This window comes from Sinocyclocheilus rhinocerous, unplaced genomic scaffold, assembly GCF_001515625.1.
Source record: "Sinocyclocheilus rhinocerous isolate Xijiao unplaced genomic scaffold, SAMN03320098_v1.1 scaffold220, whole genome shotgun sequence".
NCBI classification, from domain to species: Eukaryota; Metazoa; Chordata; class Actinopteri; order Cypriniformes; family Cyprinidae; genus Sinocyclocheilus; species Sinocyclocheilus rhinocerous.
This window is the reverse complement of record NW_015666573.1, coordinates 763,804-776,452: the sequence shown is the minus strand read 5'-3', so window position 1 is coordinate 776,452 and position 12,649 is coordinate 763,804. Positions and strand designations below refer to the sequence as shown.

The window sequence follows — 12,649 nt, the reverse complement described above, 5'->3', positions numbered from 1 at the left end:
GACAGTCATAATTACGTTAACACACAGGGAAAATGGGTAACGGACGCCTCGCAGATACAAACGGGGTAAATAATGTTTTGTGTTTTGATTAAAAGGTAGTTAACATTAAACGTCAGCGAAACCCTAAGAATTCACAAATATTTTAGAATAGTGCTCTCATTATAACGTTATGTAATATGACAGTAGTTATTAATGTTCTGCATTTCTGTTTTGAGCTGTGCGTGCTGAAGATGACTAGAATGAAGCATTTGAAAGCAGGTTTTTAATCAATGGGGTTTAACTCATCATTTATCTCATATAGAATACGCTTCGTTATTTATACAACATAACGTTAATATTACGACTTATAGACTATCTGCACAAAATGCCCCGAATGCACATGAACGTGTCTGCGCGGCTCTGAATGAACTCCTTTTGTGGACGAGTTCTTCACGCAACAACGTGCAGAAACACAGCAACTAAACTAAAAATTCACAGCGTTTTATTATAATAGTGTTCTCATTATAATTGTTATGTATATGACAGTCCCAGTCATAGTTATTAATATTCTGCATTGTTGTTTGTCCTGCTCGCGCTGCGCTCTGAAGAGATAACCACCGTAGTACTATAATGAAGCGCTTTACTGCAGCGCAACTCAACAACCGCGAATATTCGACTGTGAGATTGGTAGTCGAATCAGGCTCCTCCTATCGAAGCATTGAATCTTCGCCTATTCGAGGTCACCCCTAGTATAGGCTGAAATTTATTTTATTATTCATTGAAAATCATGCTTGACAGGCATTTACTTTCATTGTATGGAAAAGAGCAGCTTTGTTATTCTGCTATAAATAAATCCCTTTTTGTTCCATGGAAGAAAGAATGGGTTTCAAAGACACATGGGTGAGCAATGATGACAGAGTTATTATTTGTTGGGTAAACATCTCCTTTAAATCAATTCAAGCTGAGAATAAATAGTTAGTAAATTATTATTTATTATAAATTATAATTTATTTATTTCCTTCTCTCTCTTTTATTCGATGTCAGATAAACTGGATGAGATTTTAGCAGCAGCACAGCAGACTATCAGTACCAATGAGGCCCCAGGGCCCCGGGTTCAGGGGATAAAAAGAGAACGGGGCAGAGGCTTTTATAATGAGGTGTGTTTGTGTATGAGACCATTGAAGCAGTTATTAAAGATCACTAAGATGATTATGAAATGAGATATATTAGATGGTGCTCTGGATTTACTGAGCTATATTTTTTGCAGAAATTGTTTAGCAAAATTGAATTATTTAAAAAATTGGTGCATAATGTGTATAATGTTCTTTCTCTCCATGTATTTTGGCAGCCAAGTTTTGACCAAGCAGGAATGGGGATGACATCATCTGGGGCAGGGTTAGGATACGACCGTGGTCAATTTATGTCTGGCCATGGCCCCCCGCACGGTATGCTGCGACAGAAGTCCATCGGTGAGGCTGTCTGTTAGTCCATCTGTCTGTCTGCCCACCTGTCTGTCTAACCATACTGCTGTACGTCTATGGCACGTGCATTTAGTGCACTCAAAAGGGTGCAGCTGTGGATTTGCTTTAATGCTTATCATCTGTAATTCTTTATTGCTCTAGAATAGAGACCGTACATTTCAGTTTGTTGAAACAGTCCATAAGAATCTTGTCAGGGGTTTGACTGGGTTACTGGAGAGACCAATTGCCGTAACAAATGTGAATGAGATTTATTTCTTCTGGTGCTCAGCATCAGTGTTCATTCTTGGTTGGACTATAACATTTACAGCCCATTTATAACCCCCAAGATTATTAGCACACTATCTGTATGATTAGAAATGTTTTCTGTTCCATGCCTTAAATATGTAAACTGGCAATGTCAACATGTGCTTAAATGTTCAATATTAAAATGTTCACTTTCTTGGGTTGCACAATTGGTTAACTTTATTTACATTAAAAAAAACAACAGCATTTGTTTATTTTGCATGCCATGAGATGTAGCTAATGTGTATTTGTGTCACTTCTTCTGTTATCAGGATGACTTTATGTATGTATTGCATTTGTCCTTGTATAACACACTGTAACTAAAAGTGGTCTGCACTGACACAAAACAGCATTGCTGAAGTAGAGAGGTGAATGGCTTGTACATGTTACTGCTGGGAGATTGCCCAGTTATGGTAAAAACAGACAAGCAGACAGACAGACATACTACAAGATGGTCTCATTTCTATATCCCATTTTATTGCCCTCTGCTCATTTTTAGGAAATAAAGATATCTTTTCATCTCTTTCTCTTTTCTCACATACAGCTGATGTACATTCTCTTTCTCTCTCAAACATATTTTTCTTTTGTCTTTGTTGTTTTGTAACACTTTTTTCTATTCATACCTCCTTCATTTATTTCCTTGAAAATGTATTTCATCTCTCTCTTTTTGGTTTCCTTTTTCTGCAGGGGTTCTAGAGGAGGAGAAGCAGTTCCTTCATCCTCCAGCCATGAAGTTTGCCCGCAGTCTTTCAGTACCTGGCCCAGATGACATCCCTCCTCCCCCTACTACAGCTCCCCCTGAGCCCCCTTTCTCCTCAGCTCCCCCTCTTGGCTTTAGGGGCAAGACATCCCAGCAGCCGTCTGTTTCTGTGTCCCAATCCACTTCCTCTTCTGCACATTTTCAGCTCTACTCGCAGTCAGTGCATGTCACTCATGGACCCAGAGACAGGTCCCCTGGACCACCTGCAGGGTCCGGAACAGGGGACCTCCCTTATTCCCATGCTCAAGCCCACCCCTCTGTGCCAAGCAGGACTGCCTCCAGGAAGGTGATTGGGTACACAGGGGACCTTGCAGGGGCTGGAGGAGCACCAGGAGCCAAGGCTGCAGCATTGAGAAGGGGCTACAGCAATGCAGTCCCACCCACTAGTGTCGCTACTGTTATTCCCCAACAGCAGCAGACTACTCAGAGCCAACCTTCCAGGATGGACCGCAGTGTGATAGGGGCAGGAGCAGGGGCAGGTGGTGTGCCGAAAGGTGGTGCCCGGAGAGGGAAGGGGCCCTTGGTGAAGCAGTCAAAGATAGAGGATTTGCGTCAGGGCCAGGGCACACTGGAAGGGAAGGGGTCAGTGGAGAAGAGCTCTATTCCTATCCCAACCATCATCGTTAAAGCCCCTTCCACCAGCAGCAGTGGTCGCAGTAGCCAAGGCAGCAGCATGGAGGCTGAACCGCCTCCTCCAGGAGTGAGTGACAGTTCTAAACCCCAACCTGTTGTTCCCCCACCTGCACCCACCGTTCCACCGCCAGCCCCTCCATCTATACCTGCTCCCCCACCCCCATCACTGCCATCACTTCATACTCAAGAGAGTTTGGACTTTACCAGCCAGTTTGGTGCTGCCATAGTAGGGGCAGCTCGCAGGGATCGAGAACGATTCCATGAAGCACGACGGAAGAGTGCCTCCTTTTTTCTTTCTGCTGAGGAAGAGTTGGGTGGAGCAGGAGAAGTGGGAGGACGGACCCAGACTTCCCAACAGCAGCTGAGTTCCCAGCCTTCACCACGCCTGCGACCATCCAAATCTATAGATGAAGGCATGTTCTCAGGTGATACTTTTATCCACCACACACGCAGTATGCCTCCTGCCTTTGGCCTGCCTGAGTACTCCTCACCTGCTCCTCCTGGGGATTACCAGCCTAAGTCTGTACCTGCTGACTTCTATGGGGCGGGAAGCCGACAACAGCAGCAGCAGCAGCAAGCCTCCACCACAACTTTCATTCACCCATTAACGGGGAAAGTTCTGGACCCTTCATCCCCACTAGGCTTGGCATTGGCTGCACGGGAACGTGCCTTGAAAGATGATGGTCGCATACGCAGGGAGAGGACCACTGAACATCATTTTAGCCGTCAGTTGTCCAGCATTGGGGCCTTTCCCTCATCCACTGCACAACCAACGTCACACATCTCCTACTCAATGGCCTCGTCTTCCTCTGCAACCTCTGCTGCTCAGTCCTCAAGCTCCTCCTCGTACCTGGTTACATCCTCATCGCTAGCTGCCACCACCACATCCACTCGGCCTCCATCTCCCAGGATCCTGCGTGGAGCAGGAAGCAGCTGGAGTGAGGAAGCAGGGGGTGGAGAGCGTGCAGATAGGGAGGCTGCTGGCACCTCTGCTCCCAGAGAAGGCCTAAGGGTTCGTTTCTCTGAGGATAAAACTGTCCACACGCACCACTATCAGTCTCAGCACTATCAGCCCACCTACAAGGAGCGCGAACGAGAGCGGCAGAGAGAGAGGTCACGAGAAAGAGAGAGGGAAAGAGAGATAGAAAAAGCTCACGCCCAGTTACAGCAGCAGTCCACACAGCCAACGCCCCAGCAGCCTCGACGCCCCTCATTCTTGAGGATGGAGAGTGAGGCTGGGGCATACATCCTTTCTTTGACACCACCTTCTCCACCTCCAACAAAAGCCCCTACACGTCCTTGTTTCATCCTACACCACCACCTCCCCCACCACCTCCTCCCCCTCCAAAAGACTCCTTTATGTCTGGGTTCCCGCCTCACACACCCCTGCCCTCACCCCAGGCAGGAGATTCCACAACTTCCAGCCTTACTTCCTATGACAGTGAGGTCGCCAACCTCACCCAGTCAGCCCCGTCTCCCTCTCCATCTTCCCCCAACCCACTACCGCCTCCCTCCGCCTCCACCTTGCAGCCCTCTGGGCCACCTCCACCTCCTTCTGTATCACCTCCGCCACCACCCACCTCCTACCATAGACCGTTTGGCCTATCTCAGTCACAGCACTTATATAACAGTACAAATTCAGCCAGACGCTCCTCTTCTCCCACACCACCTCCTCTCTCTATTCCAGCTCCACCTGCCTACCGGGGCCCTCTAGCAGCAACATCCACCCCAGCAACTTCTGTATCTCTCAGAGGCGCCTCAACTGTGACCGCAAGCTGTTCCAAAACTGCTTCTACAACTGTAATCTCTTCTACTACTGCTGCTGCTGCTGTTGTCACACCACATACACGCTTAGCAACCGTCTCCACAGTAGCTACAGGGGGTAGCAGGCGGCCCAGTGCAGAGCATCATCCACCACCCAGTGCCGCTGCAGCTAAGAGTGGCGAGTCCCAGGAGACAGTGGTGGATTCTGGGATTGAGGAGCTGGACAGCCGAAGCAGCAGCGACCATCACTTAGACAACATCCTTGCACTCAGTGGTAGTGGGGTCAGAGAAAGGTTGGAGAGAGCAGGGATGGGTAGCATAGGTGGAGTTGGAGAGAGAGGTGGGGCAACAGAGGCCGACAGAGCAAGTGGGACAGAATTTCTAGAGTCTTACATGAGCTATCTTGATGGACAGACTTTTGAAATGCATAATGCCAAAGCCGCAAGCACTGCATCCACCTACCCAAAAACACAGAGGTACAGAGAAGGGAGCCGGGCTGGAGATCTTCGACGCCAAACCAGCACGGCACCCCCTGCATACCACCGTCGTAGGGAGGAGGAAGAGGAGGAGGATGAGGCAGAAGAGGGAGAGGAGGAGGATGTGAATGCCCGTGATGGCTATGGAATGAGGGAAGGGCCAGGGATTGCTCGCTCCTCTGTAATGTACTTTGACCGGCCCCGCACTCCAGAGATAAAACCGCTGTGGGGTGATGGGTCGGCCGGAGCAGCGCAGTCCATAGGGGAGGGAGGGGTCCAGACTGGGGGGACATATGTGGAGGCACGTAAACTACATCCTCCCATGTCCGGTATGAAGGCAAGCATCATCAATGAACTAAGCACCAAATTACACCAGAGGAGCAAAGGAACAGAGAACTGGGGAGCTCAAAGATCACTGAGCAGACATAGGTATTTGTGTGTTATCAGTATAGGTATATGTGCATGACTGTGTGTTAATGTCTGCATGGTGGCCTTGAAAGGAGGCATGTGGCATGAGAATCTCTAAGCTGCACGAGCATTGTGTGATTTGGTATGCCATGAGTCATAATCAAATTATGAGCCATTCAGTTAAAGAACTCCTGTGATATTCAGAGTAACATAGTGTGTGAAAATAGTTTTGTAACTGCCATTTTATTATCAGTGTCTCAAACACCAATGAACTCTGTGTGTGTATTGTGTAACTGTGTCTGTTTAAACTGTTCCTCTCTTTTGTGATTTCTGCTTTTTATTGCACTGTCCATGTACGTCTGTCTGTCCCTCATCAGACACAGGTAACTGCTGCACTATACCGCTCTATCATTCTCTTTACTGTCTCTTTACTTTTCTCTCTTTTCTCTCTTTTTGTCCTCTCTTATTCTTTTGCCTTAATTTGTGTTGCATTTTCTCTCATTTCAGGTTCTCAGAGGACTCCACAGGTGCACTGAGTCCTCCCTCTGTCCGCTCTAGCTCCCCATCTCCTGTTCAGCTCTCTCAGCCTGCCTTGTCTCCCTCCCCCACCCCTTCTTCCCAGCCGCTCTACCCAAATTGGGCTCGATCTCCTTCCCCTCAGCCCCCTGCTGCCTCATCCCAGCCTCCTCCCCGATCCCACTCACCTGTTTCTCCCTCTTCATATTCGCCGTACCCAACCTCACCCAAACACCGGCCCGTTTACCGCACCAAAGCCCTGGAGTTTCAGTTTATCCCCAGCCGAGAGTCACGTAAGGCAGAGTCACACCATGCTCAGCGCAGACGAGCACCCAGCCCATTAATTTCTCCTTCTGACCGCCCCAAGCTTGGCCCTCCCCGCCCCTCTTCCCTTCCCATTCTCCCCACCACGCCCCTCTATAGCAGCTTGTATGACCTCCGTGGTTCTATTACTCCACCCTCACCTGCCAATCCTCTTGGGGACCCCTACTTCTCTCCCTCTCCCCCTCTCTTTGCCCCCTCGGGGGCTCCACCTCCTCCAAATTCCTCTCTGGTGGTCTCTCGCTCCTTGTCCCCCACCCACTTCCTGTCAAGGACATCATCCCCACCACTCCACCCCATTCCTCCACCCACTTGCCTGAGTTATCCACACCTCCCTCCTCCTTCACCCACCAAACCCTTCGCCTCCAAACCACTCCCATACTGGACCAAGTATGACGTTGCAGATTGGCTGGGCTACCTGAACCTGGGTGAGCACAGGGAGCGTTTCCTAGACAATGAGATTGATGGCACGCACCTGCCCTCTCTAACCAAGGACGACTACCTGGACTTGGGTGTAACCAGGGTTGGACATCGCATGAACATTGAGAGAGCGCTCAGGAGAGTGATGGACAGGTGAGGGGAGAGATAGAAGGGGAGGCAGAGAGACACAAGGGAGGACAGCGATGGAGAGGGATTAGGGTGAGAAAGGGGTAATGCATGAACAAAAAAAGCTAGTATAGATGAGGTAAAACATTGATATGCTATTGATCGCTAACTTCTGGGAACATTTGGAGTGGACCGCTGCATGAGGTCCAGGATGGCATGGGACAAGAAAAGGAGAACAGAAAGGGGGATGTGGGCAAACAAGAGAAAAAATATTTCCTTATACTTTCCACCTTCCCCCCTATCGTCAGGCTGTCGTCTAGCACTTTCCCCATTTCTGCCCTCTCCTCCCGAGATGAACGGACAGACAGAAGGAGAGATGAGGCCAACCGGAGTTGAGAGGACAAGAAAGATGAGGTGACAACTGCTGCCATCAGAGATTATTCCCTGAATTAAGAAAAATGCAGGAAGAGATGATTTCAACATCAAACTGCCGACTCGCCGATGGAGAGATACAGGAGAAACAGAGCATTGAAGGCCTGTCGAACTGTGAACATGCCTGCGCTTACGTGTGTTTCAGTCAACGAAAACATGAACATGAACATTCACATCCGTACATATCAACATTTAAACAGAACACACTTAGTTTGAGCTTGCAGGCACTCACAAGGTAATCAAAATGGAAATAAATGAATCAAATAGTGGAATCTAACTCTACCAGAATACCCAAAATCAACAAGAGAAGGTAACATACTACATACCTGAGTCAAATAATTTAAGTAAAACAATCAAAATGCTCTTTAGCTTTCCCGTTTTTCTGTAGTTCTGTAGGAAGAGATAGGGAGAAAGAGAGATATTGAAACCTCCTTTGCTATCTTTCTCTTTTTCTCAGATTTTGAGCTGAGTCTGTATTACCGGCAAATATTTACTAATTGTCTCATTTTTAGAGTAGGTTCAATGGAGACCAATGCAGGGAAGGGCAAGTAATGACAAACCTCCTGTCTGGCATGACTAGGGAAGCCCTTAAAATAGAGGTCAGTTTAACTTACACTTATTTGGTTTATGCTTGGGTTCCTGTTGTTTGTGTGTGAGTGTGTGTGCGCGCATACTTGATAATGTGAAAGGTTATCACTAGAGGCATGACAGTGATTTGTTATGTGTTTTACCTCACCAATGGAGGGATTCTCTTTTGCAGAAGCCAGATTGGGGCTTGTGCTTATCTTTTATTTCACTAGAACTTCTTTACCTTCTCATGTCTTATAATGAAATAATACATATACATAAATAAAAATTATATATATATATATATATATATATATATATATATACATATACATATACATATACAGACTGGTCACTGTATTAAAACCCGTAGCAAAAATAAGTGCCCAGACCAACATAACAGACACACAAGCGCTCTACCACTTACACACATGCACTCAGTACATCCTCAGCCTACTGATAGCAACATACACAAACGTACGACAACACCTGTCGATGACGATACACTCATCTCTTTTATTTATATAACACATAATGGGACACAGTGAAATATCTATGTATGGATACGAGATGAAGATAATGTTATAACGCAAAAAAAATCTTTTAAAGAAAGAAGATGATACAATATTGTAAAAAGAAAAGTATATATATATATATATATATATATATATATATATACTGAAAATTTATCAACATTTTTACCACAGACTCAAAATATAGAGGTGACAATGACTTCAACGAACCTATCAACGATATCAAGCCTCCATTTTAAAAGAGGAGACAACATGGAGAAGAGGGAGAGGGAAAACCAAACTGCCTGTATTTCTTTCCAAGTCACTCTCCCTCTCTCCTTAGACACACAAGCCCTCTACCACTTACACACATGCACTCAGTACATCCTCAGCCTACTGATAGCAACATACACAAACGTACGACAACACCTGTCGATGACGATACACTCATCTCTTTTATTTATATAACACATAATGGGACACAATAAAATATCTATGTATGGATACAAGATGAAGATAGTTATAACGCAAAAAATCTTTCAAAGAAGGAAGATGATACAACATTGTAAAAAGAAAAGTATATATATACTGAAAATTCATCAACATTTTTACCACAGACTCTCAAAATATAGAGGTGACTACGACTTCAACGAACCTATCAATGATAGGCTCCATTTTAAAAGAGGAGACAACATGGAGACGAGGGAGAGGGAAAACCAAACTGCCTGTATTTCTTTCCAAGTCACTCTCCCTCTCTCCTTCCAAAAAACACTCTTTCTATGGAGGCGAGGCAAGACGAACATGCACTCTGACATGGGTGAGAGATCTGTGCTAATGTCTGTTTTAATACAATGATTGTTCCTATAACAATTTTTAAACTCTAAGTGGGTCTGGAGTTCTGTTGTTGATTTAACAAGAGATGTTATTAATTGCAGTCACTGTTCTCATCGTCCTTGCTGTTATCGCTATAAGCTGCAGTGTTTCTTGTTTGTTTTTGAGCGCAAATGCTGGACAGGTGTTTATGCTTGACTTTTTGTTTTTTTTTGTGACCACATACAACATGTTCAGATCTTTGGTACCTCTAGGACTTAAATTAGAGACAAGACTTTCATATCTTTCAATGTCCCTTGCCCTCCTGCTTTTCCCTTCCAACACAAAATTATTGTGTCATCACTTTGTATGCAAGGACTTTCAAGAAGTTTATTGTGTGTGGCGGTAGATATACCTTTTACGCTCATATTCCATCACTCAAACTTATAAGTAAATCTAGTGTCCTCCAGCCCTCATCTCCCACATCACAAATTGTTGCTCAATCAATTAAAAGGGCTTCTCATCACATTGCACCTTTCATGAGTTATTCATCCTTTTTCTCTTCCTTTCATCTGCAGTCACCTTGAGTCCAAACCACCAACACCTTCACCTTTATGTTACCTTTCTGTCTATGTCTCTTTCAGGACCATCGGTAAAGATTTTGCCCCCTTCATCTCCCTCTGCCCATCTTGCATCTGTTCGTCTTCTCAGAATGAGTGTGGGATTCATGCATCATTCATCACAGCGCTGGCTTTACCTTAATCACCCATATTGGACAAAACGATTGAAGAACTCGTTGTATTTTTGATGTTTAAGACTGGTAAGTATAGCGATGTTGATAACCGTAAGGACAATGAAAGAAATTATCATTCTGAGATGGAAAAAAGTTTTAAAGAATCTCTGTCTTCCAAATGTTTAACACGAGTTTAACGTGTAATCAAATCATGCTTTCTACACATCCTGTGTTTCCTGTTGTCTCATCTTTCCAGTCAAATTCATCAAACCAATTCGCTTCAATAGCAGCTGGTGTTGTACTCTGATGAATGGTAAATATTCTCACTTTCCAATATTGTCCACTAGGTGGAGTAAAAGTCACACAGTTCTCACCTCTTGGCAGTTTCAGCAGTGTCTGAATGAAGGATTGGACCATGCAAAAAAATATTTTTCTGGTTGGGAAAAGGAAATCTTTAAGTCCTCAAGCTCTGCAGCTCAGATTGTCAATATTACAGCTTCTAATAATAGAACAGTATTCAGACACGCTTTCACACTGCAGAGAAATGCATAATCACGCTGAGGATACATGCACATTGAAGATCACATAGCCATTAAAGGGTCTGGGCAGTGTGACCTAAGAAGAGGTCACGGATCACACACAGGAGCAACTGATGCAGTAGCCGTCCAGGGTGTGCAGAAAGCATCTTTTTTTTCTTTTAAATTGAAGAAAATTAACTATGAACAGATAAGAGGTTATTTACAGAATATATATGTGTATGCGATTATACATATTCATATACACATGAAATACAAATGTTTTAAGAAATGACTAAAGGTTATTAGAATTATAATAAAAGATGCAGGAATTACTTTGAGTGGCTTGTGGTTTGTTTACTAGCGCATTTATGTTATATGGACGTTTTAAACCTTGTACGGGTCTTGTAAATTTACACCCAGCCAAGTGTTTATTGAAAAATAGAGGAATAACAAAAATGATGTTTATTTAGTAGGCTACATTTCTTAATAGGCTATTTTAAATAAGCGTTTGCATAAAATACACAAGCGAAAATAACATGCTGTTCCTGAAACCACGCCTTCTTTCTTTGCATGAACGTTTGGGCGGCATTATTCAAATATTTTCACATAGTGAGGTAGATATGTGGGGGCGTGTTAGAACGAGCCATTTTAGGGGGGCGTGGCAGAGTCTTAACTTTGATAAAGAATATCTCTTTGGTTTTGAGACTTTAGTCTTTGCAACTTCAGGGATCTTATCTATGCACAATCAGCTTGTAACACTCCAAAGAGAAAGGAAAACTTGAAATCACATCATATGACCCCTTTAAGCTCCAACCCTTGTACCTGTAGTTCTGAAAAATGAAAACCCCAAATTATCAATGTGAGGGGAGATCAAATTAAGGCAGCTATGCATTTTGTCGTTTATGTGATTAATGGACACCTAGATTTGTTTCCAAGACACTTTCTAAAAGATTTTTCTGCAGAATTTTCCCACAGACCCCCAACACCAGTTTGAAAACCCCTCATTCAAATAACCCTGCTGAACCGGATTAGCTAGTAGTCATTTAGGGTTGGAGTTAAACTCTGCAGGAAGGTAGCCCCTTCCAGGGCAGGATCTTCAACATGATTGTCTGATTAAACCCAGTTGTAAATAAATAAACTTGAAAGTCTAACAGGGTTCTCACTTCTTTCCAGGTCATTTCACTTTCTTTTTTTAGCCAATACACATTTTAGATTAAGCACAATGTTAAATGTACAATAAACTATAATCAGCTTTGACCATTTTCAATGACTTGTGGGAACACTAACAGCATTTTCCAAATCAAGTAATCTGAAACCAACAGCAAGCTTGACGGGTTACAAAGTCTCATTTAATGGTAGTCAATCTATTAGAAAAAAAACAGGGTTAGAGCTATACATTTACACGAGTTAACAGCATGTTTTGTCGAAAAATGAATCTTAAATTAAAATGGCATTTGCAGAAAGGCGGAAGCTCGTACACAGGCCACGCTCACATGTCACCAGATTCCACTCTGAAAGAAGAAAAAAAAAGAAAAAAAAAAGGTTATAGCGCATGTCACATTTAATGGCTTTTTGGATTCCACTTCAACAGCGCTTCTCAGATTCTGCCATGTCAGGAGCAGAACTGCACTATGTCTTCACATGAGTTCAGAGCCCAGTGCTACAACATCACAGAAGCACTTTACAAACCATTGTTTATTATAAAGCCTTTAACGTTAGGCTGCATCTCACCTGAAACCAGCAGTGACGAGACCTGGAGACTTTACACTGGGTCTTCTGCAAAAGAAAAAGCAGATGTCCACAGATAAGGCTAACATTAATTAAAGTTTTAAATTACTCGCCACAAACGCACCTTAAGAACAATTTGAAAAGCAATAATCAAATTTACATAACTTCTGACACCATCCTCTC

The 12,649-nt window shown here is 44.1% G+C and overlaps 1 protein-coding gene and 1 long non-coding RNA gene across 2 annotated transcripts in view; one reads left to right on the top strand and one right to left on the bottom strand.

Moving 5' to 3' along the window:
• Positions 1-10,620, top strand: part of shank1 (SH3 and multiple ankyrin repeat domains 1) — a 119,471-nt gene extending 108,851 nt beyond the window's left edge. The window contains 8 exon segments of the mRNA XM_016544262.1: positions 1,024-1,136; positions 1,328-1,448; positions 2,430-4,436; positions 4,439-5,804; positions 6,161-6,166; positions 6,291-7,193; positions 10,132-10,307; positions 10,568-10,620. Of these exon segments, the coding sequence (XP_016399748.1) occupies positions 1,024-1,136; positions 1,328-1,448; positions 2,430-4,436; positions 4,439-5,804; positions 6,161-6,166; positions 6,291-7,193; positions 10,132-10,307; positions 10,568-10,620 (4,745 nt within the window).
• Positions 10,621-11,933: 1,313 nt separating this feature from the next.
• The window catches only part of LOC107732865 (uncharacterized), a 1,047-nt gene continuing 331 nt past the window's right edge, over positions 11,934-12,649 (bottom strand). Inside the window, exons 2-3 of the long non-coding RNA XR_001638915.1 lie at positions 12,470-12,514; positions 11,934-12,249 (exon numbers count right to left, since the gene is read on the bottom strand). This is a non-coding gene — a long non-coding RNA (uncharacterized LOC107732865). The remainder of the gene's footprint in view (positions 12,250-12,469; positions 12,515-12,649) is intronic.